Below are 18865 nucleotides of genomic sequence, written 5' to 3'. Positions count from 1 at the left end.
TAGCGAGATCGGGTGCACTCCAGGTGATTTGGAGGCAGTTTTTTTTCCTTTTCTCCCCAAAACATATCTCGAATTCATACTTAATATTATTATTATTATTAAATCTAGACTGAGAACTCATTCCTTTAAAACTCCATTTTGTGTTTGGCTCGTTGTCCTTCCCCCGCACCTCCGATTGGCACGGTTGGCTACGTACGGTAAGAAAGAAGTTCCAACGAAAAGGGCAACATACAGTACATTACTATTCACGCTAAGCAAGGGGCAGCGTCCGGGCAGCTTTAATACTGAGGACGGACGCACTTTGGCTTTACGCAGGCCCTCCGTCAGCGCCTCCCGCTGGGCGGAGGAGGCTTGCCGAGCCGACCGCAGGCACTTGCTCAGGTTGGCCGAGTCTTTGCCGAGAGCCTGGAGGAGCTCAGCGGGCACGGCTGGGCTCGCGTCGCATAGCGCGGTCCGCACGTGCTCCAGCTCCCGGGAGGCCTCGCACTCCAGCGAGGACAACTCCTCCTCGAACAGCTGGACGGGGTGGAAGAAATGCGAGCGGCCATTTGTAGGTTCTCCAGGGTCACGTCCGTTGGCTTCTGAGATTTTGCTTAATGCGGTCAGTAATGGATAGAGATGTGGGCAAAATTAAGGAACCATAGCAATTTTTGGACCCTGTGGTATTTATATATATATTACATTTGGAGCTGTGGACAACGCACAGACAGACAAACTCACCCGCAATCGATCGAGCTGATCTTCAATATCGACATCACTGCCGCTTCGCTGTAGGCTCTTCTGCCGAACTCTCACGTCCAGAACCAACGAAATCAACCTCATCACATTCTCAAAGTGCTCCAGACACTGCCGCTTGCTCAGAGAATGCTGGAAAAAAATACGTAGATTCGTTAGACAGTCACAAATTAGTTTTCAACGTTCTTATCTTATTCGAAATTTGATTACAATTCCTCTTTTGACCTCTCGTAAAACGAGCGGTCCGCAGAGGGAGACGTCACAGAAGTACTACCAAGATCCCCATCAGTGACCCTTTCTTACATCTACACAAACACACTAAGGGCCGCACTTTAGCATGTCTTGTGGGTTGGCACGCACGTGGCAGTCAAACAGATGCGTTTTTTTTAATTGTCAGAGTGGAAATTTAGCCGAATTAAGTGAAAGCCCCTCATTTAACAATAATGCTTAATTTTATTTTAGCGTCGTTCGCGCAAAATTTCCAGAGGAACCACAGACAAGCTGGAAGGCAGCCAGGCGATAAGCTGGTGCTACCATTGACTGCCCGACCTCTGCAGTCCTCTATTTATAAAGATCTTTCCAGCCAATTAATGAATATTCATACATAAAAAGATGGGTTTCTTTGTGTGGTTATTCCCGAACGAGCTGAGACCATGAACTCACTCCACCTGAGAATACGATTTAATCAGAACCCTTTGACTCTCTGAGCTACCAGCCACCTCCCACAAATACCCTCTTGACAATATGTTAGACATTACAAAACACGTCTTATAATTGATGATTACGTGTGCTGCGTATGTGCCAACCTGTTTTGAGGAATCGGCCACGGGGTCACATCTGTCCAAAGCTTCTTTTGGTTGCGATTTTTGTGAACGTATCAGATTTACCGCAATTGTTTCGGCTTTCTCCTGCATTCCCTCTGAAGAGCGCATCTCATTCATCCGCTCGTCAACAATTTCCCTGCGTCCGTGCTCCAAATTTTCCCCAACTTCAGTGCCATCGGTCACATTCATATTTCCAGCCTTCTCCAACATCCCCTGTGACATGCCCATCTCATTCGTCTCCTCGCCAGCAATTTGCCCGGGCGATCGCCCACGTCCACGTTTCACTGCGTCAACGTTCGCTCGATCACTTCCGGATCCTTGCCGTGCTCCATAATCAACATCCGCATCACCATCTGCATCGCTCTCCTCACTGTCAACTTTTTTCACTTTTCCTTCTTGCCCCTCCACCTCTGTTTCTGCGTCACTTGACGCAAACCCGCAAATCCCTTGCCCTGCACCGTGTGTGCCGCTCTTGGCGCGTTCATCAAGATTGCCATCGATCATTTCTTCTGTTGCTTCAAAAACTTCCCTGTCGTTATGCAAGCCGCGCGTGAAATGATTGTGCAGTGCTCGCACCCTTTTGCCTCCGGCTTCCTCAATCGATATTACTGTCGCAGAAGCAAGGGCACTGTTCTCCTTGCCGTGAGAAAACTGTTTGGAAATCGACTCTATTTCAGGATTAACCGCATCATTTGCGGGATGGCTCTGGCACTGCTGCTCGTGTGTTTTCTCTGCCAGAGATTGGTTCTGTTTACGAGGATCATTTTCACTGTGTGTTATTTCAGAAACAGCTTGAATATTGTTTGCAGATGAATTCGTTGGCATTTGAGCGCTTTTACTCGCCGCGTCGGATTTTTCCGACACGGAGCTACTCTTGGCCTTCAGTGTTTGGTAGATGTCGCGAGTCAATAGACCTCTTACGAGGGCTTCATCCAGCGTCATCCTCTCCCCAGACCAAATGTCCACGATGCCTCCATTGGCCAGCTGATTCTCCAAAATTGCATTCGTCGTAGCCGCGTCCAGCATGCCGTTTTTGAGGGCGTCGACAATGCAGATTCTCTCGCCCGAACATATGTCCACAATCCCACCGGTGTCGGCCTGAGCTTGCAAGGCCCGAAGTGCTGGCACGGCATCCACTTGCCCCGCCCTCACCGCCTCCAGCAGCGTCATGCGATCTCCAGTCTCCTCGTTCTCCACGCCTTTCCACAGCTCGGTCGTAAGGAACCGCTGCCCCGTGCGCACGTCCGTCTTACCCTTCTGCACCAGCGACGCGTACGACACGATCTGGCAGCTGTCGGGATCCAGGAGGCCGTGCGTCACATCCCACGATCCGCCAGCACTCACCACGGCCGACTCGCTCAGAATGCCCAGGGACACGGCCTTCTTGAGGGCGACCGTCCTGCCCGACCTGAAGTCGAACACGGCGCCGCATTCCGCGAGCCGAGCCTCAAGCTCCTCTGCTGCTCTCTCGTCCAAAATCTTCATCTCCCTGGCATGTGCTAAGGGAACTGCCTCCATCGTCTCCGGGTGCACGAAGCCCTGTCGGCAGGCCTGCTCGACCCAGGACAGCTCCTCCACGGTGTCCTCATCCACGAGCCCGCGTGCCAGAGCGTCGCTCAGTCGAAGCCTCATTCCCGACTGGTGGTGCACGACCCCTCCATGCGCAATCTGCTTTCTGAGCAGCAGCACGGCAGTCTCTTTGTCCAGCAGGCCCCTGTCAACCGCCTCGGGTAGGGTGACCACACTTTTGGTTTGGGGGTCGACGAGACCCTCGGTCTCCATGCAGATTGATGCTCGCTTTTGCCGTGTCGCTGCGTCCACATCCTTCCCCCTGGACGCCTTTTCCAGCTTCATCAGGGCCTCCACACCAGGCGCCCCTCCGACCACGAGCCCCAGCTTGGCGGCGAGTGTGACTGACAGCTTCTTCTTGCGCCGGAGGTCTGTGACCCCGCCGGCGCACACCTGTGTCTCCAAAATTCTCAGGCCCGTCTCCGTGTCAAGGAGACCGGTGTTTACAGCATCACTCACAGTGAGAACCCTTCCCGTCGTCGGATGTATCACACCGCTAATGATCTTTTCTGGCTTGAACACCCTTTGCGCCAGCTTAGCATCAAAAATACCTTCTTCCAGAGCTTCCGAGATCGTCATGAATTCCTGTGCATGGTTATCCACGAACCCGCCGAAAAGTCCAAGATTTTCGTACACCTTCAAAGCCGCCTGCATCGGCAAGGTCCCGTTGTCCACCGCCTCGTCGAGCGTCATCCAGGGACCACCCACACTGTCGCAGATCGCTCCTCTGTCCCTCAGCTGAGACATCCAAACGTCCATCACCGCCTCTGTGTCCACTAATCCCCGGTCCACGGCCATTCCCAGCCCGTACCGTTGACCCGTCGATGGGTCCAAAATGCCACCACTTTCGGCCTGCAAACGGAGCAGCCTTGTGCCTTCAGCCGCACCCACAAGCCCTTTCCTGATAGCATCAAACAGCGATATTTTGCCCTTGCTTCGGTCTGGAAAACCTTGCACTGCCAAAAAAGCTACATGTAGACATGTAGCAAGAGCTGGTTCAACAATACACGCCCCTTCGGCCTCCTGGAGGCTAAGCTGTTTGCCACTTCTGTCCATGATGCCTCCGGCTTGAATCTGGCGTTCTAGAAGGTCTCTGGCGTTTTCCAAGCTAATAAGCCTGTCGTTAAGCAGATCTTGCACCGTCGTGATCTCTGCATTGAGAGGTGACCTCAAGCAGTGCCCCGTAGTGGCCTGGGATTGCAGAGATGATAGGTGCACGCACGGCGCTACGTTTGTCACGGGAGATGCATCATCGAGTCGGCTTTGGTCTAAAACGTAAATCTGCGAGTCCCAGGATTCAACGCTATCAGAGTCATTCGACTCCATGTCCACAGAGGAAGTTCCATTGTCAACCCGGGACTGATCTTCGTCCTCTTTGGTTCGTGAAGTGCTTTCTGTTGGCTTTGCATGGCCTATAATGTCTAGAGAACACGTCACACCATCGTGAGGAATATCCATACACGTATCGTCATATGATGGCCATCTGTCTTGTGGTTCGTGAGAATGTTCGTTCTGGATTAAAGATACGCCTTCTGCAATCGCTTTCAACGATGCACGTTTCACAGTTTGAAGCGCTACACATGTTGCTTCTTCAAATTCGAGGTTTGAGTTATTTTCTAACATTACGCTTTCGGAAAAATCACTCTGATTGTGCAAATTAGTTTTATAATTTAGCTCTTGCTTCACTTCACGTTTAACTGTGCAGAACGTTTCTGCATTTCTACTCACGGTGGCTTCCTCGTCTGTTCCTGCACACCCTTCTCTTTGGTCTCGCATGTTTGGTCTGCCGCAATCCACTTCACTCATGGGTTCGGCATTTTCTTCTGGAATAAATATTTTAAAATGTTCATGAATACTTCCATCCCTCTCGGCCCCATTGACTCTACCACCACAGTCCTGCTGCGCATTCAATGAACCAGCCACGTCATCTTGACGAATGTCGTCGTTACAACTTTTCATCGACATATCAAAAATATCCACGGAGATATTCACATTAAAACTGTCGCACTCGTAGCCTGCACAGTCCCGCTGTGGGCATGTGTAAAAATCACGTTTCTTTTCTCTCCCTGAGATTTGTTCACAGTCTGGCACGATGGCTTCACTCCGCGTAGAGTATCTGTCTGCACCCTCGCACTCCGCCGTGGCCATCTTGCAAATCTCACGGGCGATTCCCTCGAGGAGATGGAAATCTCGGTCCACCATAACCAACCGGTCCCCCGTCAGCGCGTTTATGTAGCTGTGCCCCCGTATAAACTCTACGAGCTCGACTTCCAAGCCCATTAAGTTGTGGGCTTCTGTTGTGGAGGCATGCTCGCCCACAACCTGCACCCAATCTCCCTGCACTGCACATATGCCTTTCATTTGAGAGACGTGAGAGACCTTGCAAAGTTTGCTGCACAGGGGGATACTTGGAGAGGGGTGCACACCGATAATTTGTTCATCGCCCTCATTTGCATGAGTCCTCGTTCCACGTGTGCCCATGCTGTCCGGGACGTGAGTGGCACTCAATGTGCGGCAGAGGGCCTCGTCGCAGATCCCTGAGGCCACCGACTGCTTCAGAGAGACGGCTTCTGCTGTTTCCATCCAGAATAGCCCTGCCACACAGTGCCGCTTGGAAAGTGCGCTGTGCCCAACCTCGACCCTCATCATCCCTTGCTCGAGAGCCTCCGAAATGGGCACCGTCCCGACAGAGCCGGGCCAAACGAACCCGCGGAATGTGCCGTGTGCCTCAAGGACCAAGAGCGCGCTCTTCAGCGAGATCAGCTCGGAGGCGATGGCCTCCTCCAGGTCAAGCCTGTCGCCCGTTGCAGGGTCGATGACCCCGCCGGCTTGGGTCTGCCGCACCACCAGCTCGTTCGCCATTTCCCGGTCAATCAGGCCATGGCGCCGTGCTTTTTCGACAGTCAGGCGGTGGCCCGTGCGCGGGTCCACGATGCCGCCAGCGAAAAGCTGGGCTTCGAGAAGCCTCACAGTGACTTGGCGGTCCACGAGGCCTTCCTTGACAGCACGGCAAATGCTTACCCTCCGGCCGGGCTTGAGTGAAATCATGCCGCAGGCCGTCTGGGTGACGGGCAGCAGGCGGAGCCCCGTTTCTGGATCAGCGATGGCTCTGCCGGTCAGCTCTGCGAGGGTGAGCTTCTCTCCCGTGTTCGGGTCGATCAGAGGCTGTGTGTGCATCCTCCAATTCTCCTGCAGCCTTAAGAATTCTTCTGGCACAGGAGTGCAATTTTGAGGTCCAACTACTGTCAATTGGACTTCCATCAACTTCACAGCAATGGCTTCTGACATCAGCCCTCTTTCCAGCGCTGCCGCAATGAAAATCAAACCTCCAACATCTTCAAGCCCAGCTGCGTGGACGCGACTCAGGGCGGACTCGAGCTCCCACAGGCTCTCAGCCGTGTTCTTATCCATGAGACCTTCAGCCAGGGCTTCATCCAGGTGAAGGCGACACGAGGAGCGAGGATCTACGATGCCCGAGGTGGCCACCTGTGCCTCTAGGAGGGCCAGGCCCGTCTCCTGATCGATCAGGCCTTTGAGCATGGCATGGAATATTGGGAAGGTTTCCATGGTACACAGGTCCACCACTCCGGAGATCACATCGTCCACCTGCAAAGCAGAGCGCACACAAGGTGTTTTGTTGACATGTATCTCATTGCACAGGCGGCAATTTTGCACTATGACCATTCCCCGTGCGAGACAAAATGGCTGCAAAGTGAAAAACTGGTATTGCCAGGCAATGACACAAATGATATTTTGCACAGAATGGCCATGTGTTCAGTTATGCTCATACACAACTATTATCTTATATTTTTACACAACATAATGTTAATTATATTTGATGGTTAGGGTTAATCAACATGTATTCATGCGTTATGTAAGTTCTGCATTAAAATCCATGCTCGTTTGTACAAGGTGAAAATGTGTCAAAACAGGCATTAATTTTCTCAAAATAAGTGTATATGGGTCCCCCCAAAAAACTACCATTTTACATGCGGTATCCGCTCATGTTATTTATAAAACTTAGTATATTCTATTGTATATAAAAACTAAAATAGTCAGGTGGGGTAAGAGGCATACGTAGGGTGAAAGGCCTTTATTGTCCTGGAGCTCACACGTAGCTTGTCTGTTGCATTAAGCAGCAGCTGGTGCCACAATGCAGGTCAAGCTGATCATGGTGGCTGATGACATCACTTCTGTTAGCACCAGGATAAAAAGACCTTTCACCCCACATAGGCCTCTTACCCCACCCCACCCTACCGTATTGTTTAACATTCGGATACTGCTGTTTGTACTTACCAGGTCAGCAAAGGTGAGAACTCGGTTGTAACATTGAGCGAAGTGTGAGACGTTAGGTCTTGCAAAGGGACAAAACACAGATCTGCGCAACCGCTGAACTCGGCACATGCTCGTTAGGGCAAAGCGAAAGCCGTCGGGTTAAACAGAGCTTCTCTCGAATCCATCACGGCGACACGCCAAGGGTTAGTACTTCCGAAGCAAGAGATCACACCGTTCGGGTTAAGCTCAAAATGCAATGTTAACAACAACAACGCACGCCTTTGAAGATTGTTTACAGATAACGAACCACCACCAACATGCGACACAGTCCACATCTTGTTATCCCAGTGTGTCTGGGCAGTGTGGGCCAAATTAAATCAATACAGGAAACCTCTCGATTATCTGTGGGTGTATTTTATGCGGACCGTGGATTAAATGTGCTCGTTCGCACCTTTTTCCGTGCACATTGGGTCAATTATCAGCTGCTCCTCACTCGTCGGGGGACGGCGACTTGTTTGCCCACGTGATCGCAAACACACGTGGGCAAGTAAGCGGATTATTTTAAGAAGCTCTAAAACAGTTGTAACACACTCTTAAGTTTTCCCCCAACCTCCCCCACTCTCCACAGGTATTCATTTACATGGCCAGTTTGTATTTATCATGTTTTATTATATCCGCACCACCCCTATAACCCCATTACCCCCCTCCCCCGCCCCCCACCCCCGGATAATCAAGAATCGACTGTATTAATTACATTTGAAGAAAAAAAACGAAACCTGAAAATGACAAGTCTTTAAACATCCACACTGCCCACATATGTAATGTGACATGTGGCCCGCTGCTGAAGGTGTGAATATGGTACAACACCCGGTATAAAACACAGTCCACCATGCACTTGCACCATTCGACAAAGCATTGGAAGCCATTGACAGGTTAAAGCATCGGCACTCACGCGCGCGTACCACGTCTGCAATGCACAGAGCAATGTCCCCGTGTTTACAAAACACTGATTTGAGCCAGTCTGTTACTCTTGCCGTTTTGCACGAGACAAATGATAAATTATAAATGAAAGTTTTGTGCGGTTTATTTAGCGTTTGACTCAATGAAAAAAATGTCATCGTGAAAAAGGTAGTGTGTGTCGGGGGGGGGGGGGGGTATCGTGCGTGGTATCTGCACACGAGCTACGCCTTCCCATAGTCAACCGATCTCCTGTCAAACTCTGCTCACTAAGGTGGTCACTCCTCCTCTATTCCTCCGTAGTCTAGAACAACACATTCCCTATTCTTGTCTGCATCACTAACTCCATCCCCGTGCTCTGGTCCTTTCTCAAGACCTCCCTCTTCTCCTCCACCTGTCATACGGCTTCATCATCAACAGCCATGGCCAATCCGCTGCTCGATGAAGGTTTCCCCAAGTCGCTGATTTTTTGTTCCCCCCCTCCCCACGATCATGTGACGCAATGACGCAGCACATGCACGCGAGCCGATTTCATTGCTCCATCCCGTCGGTGTGCGTCTTCACGGACACGTCTCATTCCTCACGTGGCTTATCAACGTAAAATAAAACTAATTGTTGCTCGCTCAAATAATTATCTCCCAAACATTGCACACAGCTACGTAGGGCATCGTCGGTTTCATCTGCGCCTGTGTGTGTCAGCGTTATTCGCCTTTAAAGGCCAGCATTATGCCCGAGTGTGTACATGAATGCATGTGGGCCTGGCAAGCATCTGGTTGCCACGGCGACGCCGTGATACCTTGATACTGTTCTCCTGCTGCAGGCTGTGATGCAGCTCCTGCGTGTAGGCCGACGACTGCTCGCACAGAGCCTCGTACGCCTGCTTCAGCTGCTGCGTCTGAGAATCCACCGCCTGGTACTGCTCCGGGGTCAGCCTGGAGGGAGATGAGCAATGGGCACATCTGCATCATCAGCAATTAGCAATTGGGCATCATCAGGAATCGGCGATCTCCTACTCAAATGAGCATTGAGGTGGTGCTCATCGCCTGTTTACAGCCCTGAACCGGTGGCAGAATTCCACCTGCCTATCATGTGGGACAGTCTGTGGATAAGACGCCCAATGTTGACTTCACCACAAAGTGGTCCCTATTTTATCGGACCCGGAGGGTTGATAGGCCGAGTTAACCCCAAACCAGAATCGGAACTTGCAACTTATTCGCTCTATCGCTGAGCCACCTGGCCATGCAGTGCTATAATCGGCAATTCACCAAACCAGGCCCAAGTTCTAGTAATTCAACTGACCTTCGCACAACCCAGGTATTAGACCTCCCAATAACCCCACGAGTACTAGCCTTCCCATTGTTACTAACTCCATCTCACCAGCTACTGGGCCTATTCCTTCCACTGATCCTAATCCCACCCGTAGAATCACCTCTGGCACCTCCACAATGCCCCTTTCACTTTTTTTTCCCTTTTCAGACTTGACGTTCCCAGCACTACCCGACAGAACACGTGGGAGCAAGTATTCATGCCAATAAACAACTGTTCAGTCTCGCACAACAAGCGCTGCAGTGTGTGACATGTTTGATCCTTTGAGGCAGAGGGCGACAAATGTTTCATTAAGCTGCCTGCACCCCCGAGCAATAGGTTTGTGCAACTCGTTTGCATGAATCTGACTCGCTTGTATGAGGACATCTCTGAAACTGGTTGCGAACAGTCGTACAACCGGTTGCGAGCAGTTGCGCAACCAGTCGCTCACAGTATTGACAGACTCTCCATTCAAGCATCGATCTGCTCAGCAATTTGTAGTGACGAATCTCATCGCGGGACACATTTGCGAACTCCGGTTCGTCGTTAAAATCCTGAAATATACCCCGTTTAATTTCCCCTTGCTGCACAACTACTTGCTCGGATGTGGACAAAGCGGCTGCGGGGGGGGGGGGGGCGACGATTAAGTTGCGTTTTGTTTCTTTTCGAGAGCTGATTCGGATTCACGCGACCTATTGCTCAGGTTTTAGGAACCCGGGCTTAAGGCTCTTAAGCAACAGAGTCTGAGGCCAGGTCGGGGGGGGGGGGGAGTTACTTGTCTCCGCAGAGGGCGAGGAAGGTCTGAGACCTCTGGATGGCCTCGGCGATCTCTTCCTTGCGGCCAGACAGCTCCTCCGCGAAGCTCTGCAAGAAGAAGCGGCAAACAAGAGCGAGTCAAGGGAGAGAATCGTCCCTGCGTGGCTGCGACGACACACTTACCTCTCGATTATCCCCACTCTCAGATAGGCAGTGTCAAAATCATCCACGAAGCTCGCCCATCAGAAAGTCCTTTGAGCAGGGCTCAACTAATTCCTGTACTAATATTAGGACCTTGGGTCGTCATATGTTGTAGGCCCTCATTTGACGGACGGAGGAAGAATAACTCAGGGGCGCGAGTTGGTGCCACAGACTAACGGGAAGGTATCAACGATACGGTGAGCCGGTATCAAATCGTTTCCCCACTCAGCTCTGCAATCCTCTATATATTAAGGTGTTATCGGCCAATTAACAAGTATTTACATATGGGAGGAAACCAGAGCACCTGGAGAAAACCAACGCGTGTGAAGGGGAAACACTCTATCCCATTCAGATGGCGATTAGTCAACAATCTCCGCACTGCATTACGCTGGCGACCCAAGGAACGGCACCACCTCGACGCCCCTACGGGAAGGGAGCCTCACAACATTTGTGTGGTGACCCCCCCCCAACCCTCGCTGCCGCGTAGCCACCACCAACAAGTGCACCTGAATGTCGGTCATCACCTGTTGCTCCTTGAGGCTGCGCTCCAGCTCAGCGGCATCCGACGGCTCCCTCTTGCCCTCCTCACCGCCCGCACCTCCCTCCCCGCTGTCCCGCCTCTGCTTCTCCCCGAGCGAGCGATGCATGGCCTGCACCCAGCCCACCAGCCGCTCCGAGCGAGTCAGGTGCTCCTCCTGACTCTCGGCCAGCGATTGCTGGCGCGTCGTCGTCGTGGCCGCGGACAGACAGGAGGAGCACGGGGTGGACAGGAAGGGGGTTGGGACCCATAGACGTGCGTTGAGCGGTGGCGGTGCGAAGGCATAAGCGAGCTATGCAAATGTCCACAGTCACCATGAGGGGGGGGGGTTAACCTGGCTTATTGGTAAAAAAAAGATATTTGACGTGCACCTTCGCAGTGGAATATTTTCCTTGGCCCTCCAATTCGCAACCCAATGGAACCCTCCCCCGGCTGAAATTAAGCCCTGGATACACTAACCATCGGCTGGACTCAGGTCCTATTAAAGCTATTAAAAAAGCGCATAGTTCTTATATAATATTGTTGACTGTACTACAATTAGTACTATTACCTTCACTATTTCAAGAAACTGTGAAAAAGTTAAGTTACGTAGCTTGTCCAGTTAATGATGTTTGTAGTCAAGTGATGCACCCAGATATGAATTCTGCTCAGGGCTCCAAATGGACAGGCATCTCTACCGGAGTTGAGGGTCAAGGGGTCAATTACGATGGGGATGACCAATCCACCCTCTCGATCTCATCAGCTCTGGCAAGATGACCAGGGCTGAGCCTGGTTTGTGCTTTGATGGGAGACTAGGAGGTCGCAATTTCCAACTCTGTGAATTGGTGGTCTGAGCAACATTACGGCCACACATTCAGCTCTGGTGGTCTGCAACCTGAAAAAACATGTTTGCAGCCAGCACACCACATCCAGTATACTTCTCGCTATGACTGTGGCTACCAGACACCTGCCTACTCCAGTTTAGAAGCAATCTATAATATATCTAGTGATAGATTAAGCCCTGCCTGGCACCTTGTCATGATGTCCTTGGCGCTTGGCATTTCACAGCGTGATCATTTTGAAACAGAGGAGATACTTATTTCACCCGAAAATTATATAAACATTCAATGTATTGTCAAAAGAGAGGTAATAACATTTGCAAATCACGTCTACTTTATTTAAAGTAGTATTCACGAGATAACCTGTGTTACGATAAACATTCACAAGTAACAGCCAAGAACCCACACAAATCTACTCAGGGGCCTGTTCAGGCTTGGCAAGGCCTTCATTCAGCAGTCGATTGACCACGTCTGATGATGTATAATCAGCACGAAATGTGTGTGAGGGGTGGGGGGAGCGGATCCACTCCCAGGGTGCCTTTGTCTCCCCAAGTGCAAATGCTATAGCTGCACTGCACAAGAGAGCCATTCAATTTACGAAGTAAAATAAAAAAAACACGCAATACTCTGCGTGTAATAGAAAATGCGAACGAGAAGGCACGACAACGTGAAAATAAACACGCAAACAATATGCGAGTCAAATCGTGAGCCCCCAGAATTGCGACAATTCTCCGAATCGCCCAGAGGTATTGAAAGCACCTAATAAAAAAACTATAATTCTCAATGCCATGGGTTAGTTCAGCCATTCCAAAGGCCACTCATCCCAACCATCTAAAACTCCCCACGACCGTTGACGAATCCTCGTCGGCAGTTTCTGAAGAAACGAAGCTCAACAACCGTGAGCATCGTGAATGCGAACTCCCTGGATGGAAATCAGTGCAGCAACTTTCCCAACTCCTTTGATGGCAAAGGACAAACATGCATTGGGAAATTGTGCCAGCAAATCATGCTTGTTTTGGCACAACGAGTTCACTTCATCAGGCAATGAGCAAAAGGGTGAAATTGCGATTATTAAGACTATCATTTATAAACAGACTTCAATGTACATGCCCAGTGCTCCAGATACAAGTTTTGGGGCTTTGAGGTAATTTTCCCGCCAAATGTTGACACGTGTTGTGCGAGTAGCAAATATTTTCAGATGACAATTTTTTTAATAAACTAGTCATGAGAAATGCTCATAAATACTGTGAATACTGTGAAATCCATAATGCTAGCGTGTGGAGGTAAGCATCGACTACAGCCTCGTATTTTAACTGCAATGTTACTTTGAAGTACGCTACAATAAATACAACCGTCAAGCTAATGCGCAAACATTTGGTCTTAGAAGCCCGAGAAAGATTTTTTTCTGAAGGAAGAATATTAAAAACAAACTTTATATTCTTTCACTACTTGAGCATATTGGCATAAGGCAGAGAAACGTGGAAACAAAATTACGAAATGTGCAGGGGGCACCTATGGGCAATCTGCCCATGGACCGTGATGATGATGGTGATGCTAATTATTTAAAATGTACAGTCAAACCTCTTCATTGGCAGATTATATTTGTGCGAAATTCGACTTTTCACGATTTAAATTTTTTTGTACACCGGTTCAACTTTCGCGACTTTTTCCCTCGCTTATTCGCGATTTGGCAAAATGTCGCGTTCTGGGGAAGGGGCACTGTTGTTTGGCTTGGGTTTTTTTCGACTCTTCAAGTGTCATTGTTTTTCGTGTTATTTTTTGCCTTATTTGCGGTGGGTTTTTGTTTGTTATTTCGATAATGGAGGCTGAGTGACGGTGAGTGGAGGAAGTGATAGCAAGAGTTTAAAAAAATATACAGAAAAGAGCGGTGAGTTTAGTTGCACAGGGCTCGGCAACTTGTGGTTCTTTCAGGACTGCTTAGTGAATAAATACAACTATATATAACATTTTACCAGGTAAGGCCCACTGAGCTATGAAGCTATTTTTCAGAAGCGACTGGCCACAAATGATAGCTCAACGACACGAAGTGGCTTATCACGTGCACATTTCTAGCAGCCAACTACTCAAAACTCATATTGTTGATTATAAATGTGGAGGCAAAAACCGGACATGCAAACTACAAATATACAGCAGCAGCAGGCGTCAGGCTCGGGATCGAACCCACGGCCTCCTGCATACCAGGCGAGGTAGTTAACATCTCCTAGCCACCGTGGCGCCCCATAATTGTATTTATTATTGTGATTAAAGTCCCACCGTCTCGTATTCACCATGTGCATCGCGGCTTTTAAAATATTTAGGGGGGGGGGTGTTTTGTTGTTATTGTTAATTCGGAGAAAGAAAAATTACTATTTTAAAATCCTTTATATTAAGTTCGCTTGCTTGCTTACGACCGTGCAAATCTTTCGGTCGTTTTTTAACCCACTTCCCGTGATCCAATCGAGCTGACATTTTCCACACAGACTCGTTGTGCGTGACAATTAATGTTCGTGACAATTTTTTTTCCAAAATTTTACACTTTTTAGGACAAAAATATTATATTTAATTACCAATTGCTTAACGGTGCAATGCAATCATCTGACCCATAGGTGGCAGCCATCTCAAGCCAGAGGACGAGAGGACTCTAGCCGCCACGCATATAAAGGATTTATAGTGAAAAACTTTGTTTTTACGGGTTATACTTGTCATTTATGTTGTTGCATAGACTTGGTCTATAACCCGTAAAAACAAAGTTTTATTTTATTATATTATTTTATTTTACTTTTATTAATTTTAATGTTTTACCTACGTGACTTCACCGAAAAAACCTAAGAATATGAATATTGGTCGTGGTGACTTGCGTCTGGGGGTGGTTAGCGCTGCACTACGAACCTGGCGACCCGAGTTCGATTCCCGCTCGTGGCCACGAACACCCAGTGTGAGGATTATTCAAACCAGTCCCGGGCCTCCCCTAGGTCGACTCGGCCTCAAATGAGTACCCAGTGTGGTGTGTAGTAAACATCGCCACCGGGGAGACAAAGGCGGCCGGGCGTGGTGTTGGCCACCCACCCCCTCCTGTGCTGTGCCGGCCTTCATAGGTGCTCGCTAACAGCACTTGCCCCAAGAGTCTGTTAAGGCTACACGGGGGATCTTTGTCTTTGCTGGGTCCGCTATGACACGGTAAGCGAGTCGACAGGAGTTGTGGTCATCGTGGAAGAGAAGCGAGGTTGATGGGTAGGTGGCACTATCTCAAGTACGCGATGGAAACATCGAGTGGGGAGGGGGGTCATGGAAGATAAATGCTGAACTTGTGGATCGAAGATCGGACTTTAAAAAATAAAAAAGTGCCTTTTAAGTATTCTTGGTTCTTTTGGTAAAGTGACGTAGAAGGGAAATAATAAAATAATAAAAATAAAACATAATAAAATACATTCTCACGACGTTTCGGCCACAACGCAAGGACGGCTGAGGACGGCTGCTTGCGTTGTGGCCGAAACGTCGTGAAAATTTTATTTAATGACGTGTAATAATTTATTCTTTGATTATTTCCCTTCTACGTGACTTTACCGAAAGAACCAAGAATATGAGTCCCTGCAGTCTCGAAAGCTTTAAATAAAAATTTGCCTTTCAAGTGTCACACTAATCGGCGAGAAGGACCATGCGTCGGTGGTGGCGGTGATGATGCTGGTGGGACTTGTACGAGGTGTTTGGTGGTCGAAGCCCTTTCGATCCAGCAAAGGGGCTGTTTCCAGCCACGCGTTTGGGGGAGGAGGCGGCTCAAGCCTTAAACCTCAACGTGCAAGCTCGGTCGAGGAATCGCCCAGCAGTCCGTCGACCACGATGCCCCCCGACGAAGATTCCCTCCAAAGCTCATCAGCATCGGCGTCCAAGGTGTCATGCAACCTCAACATTCGCGGCATCATTCGGCGATGCGTTGTGTTGCATTAGTTGCGTTGTGTCCGCACACGTGTATGATTGTACGATTTAACTAAGGATGTTTGGATGTTATGTGGACGGCATGGGATTGAATGTGATGAAACATTTTTAATGTTCTCCCGTGTACGATGTTGTAGGACGTGGAAACGTAACCGACCCCCCTCCCCCCATTTGTCCCAAACTAACATTCGCGAATGTTAATTTACTTTCGCGAGTGGTTTTCAAGAACCATAGCCTCAGGGAATTAATGTCAAGCCCTTACCCCGACTTGCGTCGAACAAAGAACTTAGCTACCACGTGTTCCTGTGAGCGTAGTGGTACACACGATCACAGCTCCCCATCATCCCCCCCCCCCTCTTTTAGGCTCCCAAGAGTCACAGATTGTCAAAATATTCGGGCCTGAAGAGTCTCAAACCGCCGGTGAGGAGGACACTTCATAATGGGTCAGAATTTGATCGGTACATTGGCCACGTACAAACAATATCTTTGTAAATGTGGCAATCTCGTCGGATTGGTTAAGGGTAGATTGATTTTTTGGCACGAAAGCTACAAACTGTGTGGCCTACCCCCCCCCCCCCCAAAAAAAAAAAACTACTAATAAGGATTAGCCATACTTGCCAAGTTTAGTTTTCCTGTCATGCTGCTATGCAGCATTGTTGATATGCGTATTGCCAACAGCGTTCAATTTAAATGGCACCCGCAAATTCGTAAATGTCGTGTTATTATCAGTTTAACACGTAGGCTTTCGCGACCAATGTTATTCATAATCAACGTTTTTGGGTTTAGATCGCGTTTATTTATAAATGTGTCGTAACCCTCCACCACCCGACACGGCCAATCAGTAAAAATGTGTCACGTTGACAAAGAACATATTATTATGCACAAATCGCCAGGATGCACCGTTTTTTATGTTTTTTTGGTGGAATTTTTTCCACGGTTCAACCCTCTTAAAAGTGATGCATCGATACTTTTTAAGAAAATATAAAACTTCTCTAATACACGTAGCACTGCTTCCTTATAAAATGCCACACGCGTACACTTTTGAGATGCTGAGAGAATTGAAATTCTGTACAAGGTGAACGTGTTCAGGCATTCGTGAATGACAAATGGTCCTCCTTCAACACAATGTCTGGCCACCACCAACACCGCCAGGCCACACACACACACACGTCTGAGAACATCAGGCACAATTCCTCAGCTTGGATAGACTGTGCAGCCCCATTCACCACTCAGCCAGCAACCTGGCACCTTCAATATTCTCATCTTTTCAGCCATTTGAATGAAGGCTTATGGCGAGCAAGACATTTCAAATTAGACAATGTTCTTTGGGAATTGCTGCTTTTGGGTCTTTGTGCGTACGTACGATAGCCGTGTGATTTTTTTTTCTACGCGCTGTCGTGTCTTGTTTTTGCAACTCTCTGTGGTTTCGGTCAGCACCGTTATTGTTATGATGGCTTTTTTCCCCTCCACACATTTTATTGCTGGCTGGAGAGGATGTCGATCGCAAATTATATGTATGAATCCTTGTTTCCTGGTTCGACGTTGGTGCAAGTGCACGGAAAAGGAATGACGTTTTGTGATGAAAAAACCACAGGCGAATGTTTGTGACATTTGCGTGAATGAATTAAGACTGTAATTTCCCCCCCGCCCCCCACATCAGCTCAATAATAAGCAATTGGCTGTTTTTTGTGTACCTTTAGTGTGTGTGCGTGCGATGTAAGGTGTGATTGCCTTTTCTGTAGGAACTTGTAAATAAGAGGGTTGCCGTCTGTCGGGGTTTTTAACAGTCTGGGAAATGGCGTCTATGTTCGGGTAGCAGGGATTAAATTAAGTGTATTGCATTACACTGCACTATAATGTCAGACCTGGGGCTGGCTGGCAAATTATGTCTGCATTTTGGTCTGTGGCAAAGCTGCTAACCCTACTCGTATGACATCATTTATTTATGACCCATAATGAAAACCCAGTGTGGTTTAAAGCAGATTCTTAAACAGGTGCGGGGGGGGGGGGGCGTGCTTTTGATGGAGGAGCCCCGATAATAATACGAACAATTTACGTAAATGCGTTACCACTGGGAATGTATGGGATAAATACATTCCATTAGCCATATAAAGAGTTCTGTTCGTGAATCTGCCGATACATTCAGCGACTTGCGCAATCATCGTGACAATGCGGTCGCGTCCTCGGTGGCCGTGTGTCGGTCTCAGGAGGACCTCCGCTCGACTTCGTGGATCGTCGTCAACGATGGGCGACATTGTTTGTGTTGGTGCCACAGCTGCAGTCTGGGTTGTCATCGAGACTCAACTCCAGCCGTGGAGGTGGTTGGCTGCACAGACATTGCCCTGCAACCCGGGACCTCACATCCTGGAACTGGTTTTCTGACAAGTTAGAGTATTGGGAGGATATATTCACAGGTTGAGGAGTATTTACAATTTTTTTTCAAAATTATTTTGAAGTCATCGAATCTGGTGGTTTTGAGAGGTTTCTCTGCCACACAACACACACTTTTCAATGCTTTAGCGAGCTACGTGCTACAGTGAAGTACATTTGATGGGCCGATGCATATGCGTCCCCGTGAGCGTGAACCACAAAGGGGCATTGGTGAACTGCATTGCTTTCCCTGTGCTCCTCCTCCACTTTAATCACAGAGACCACGACGCGCAAAATGCAACAACCGAAGGTGTGGATAAAATGGGCTGATAATGAGAAACCTGGTCCTTTTATGAAGATTCATCCAGCAGTAGAGTGCCTGCTGTAGGCAGGCAGCACTGTAGCAGAGACCCTTAGCTATGATGTCGGCTGAATGGTGTCACGCTGGGCAATATAATATTGGACTGTAATTGTAAGTGTGGGAATATGGTAAAAGGATAACAGCGAAACCCTGCAATGTCGTACCGACGCCAATGCTGGCATAAGGGCCTTCTTCACTAGAGGGAGCTCTGTAGAGCCTCTCT

At 48.9% G+C, this 18865-nt stretch overlaps 1 protein-coding gene across 21 annotated transcripts in view; it reads right to left on the bottom strand.

Annotated features, from left to right (window-relative positions):
- The window catches only part of LOC133352837 (microtubule-actin cross-linking factor 1-like), a 326018-nt gene that overhangs the window by 142512 nt on the left and 164641 nt on the right, over positions 1-18865 (bottom strand). For 20 of the 21 annotated variants that reach the window (XM_061568768.1, XM_061568771.1, XM_061568769.1 and 17 more), the window contains 6 exons: positions 11147-11338; positions 10441-10529; positions 9157-9292; positions 1542-6734; positions 721-867; positions 301-516 (listed from right to left, as the gene is read on the bottom strand). In XM_061568768.1, coding sequence (XP_061424752.1) covers positions 301-516; positions 721-867; positions 1542-6734; positions 9157-9292; positions 10441-10529; positions 11147-11338 — 5973 coding nt within the window. The remainder of the gene's footprint in view (positions 1-300; positions 517-720; positions 868-1541; positions 6735-9156; positions 9293-10440; positions 10530-11146; positions 11339-18865) is intronic. The other variant, XM_061568782.1, reaches the window with a different exon arrangement.

This window comes from Lethenteron reissneri, chromosome 42, assembly GCF_015708825.2.
Source record: "Lethenteron reissneri isolate LAM-NWPU_2019-01 chromosome 42, ASM1570882v1, whole genome shotgun sequence".
In the NCBI taxonomy this organism is placed as follows: domain Eukaryota; kingdom Metazoa; phylum Chordata; class Hyperoartia; order Petromyzontiformes; family Petromyzontidae; genus Lethenteron; species Lethenteron reissneri.
The sequence above is the reverse complement of the archived record's forward strand: the minus strand, read 5'-3'. Positions and strand labels throughout refer to the sequence as shown.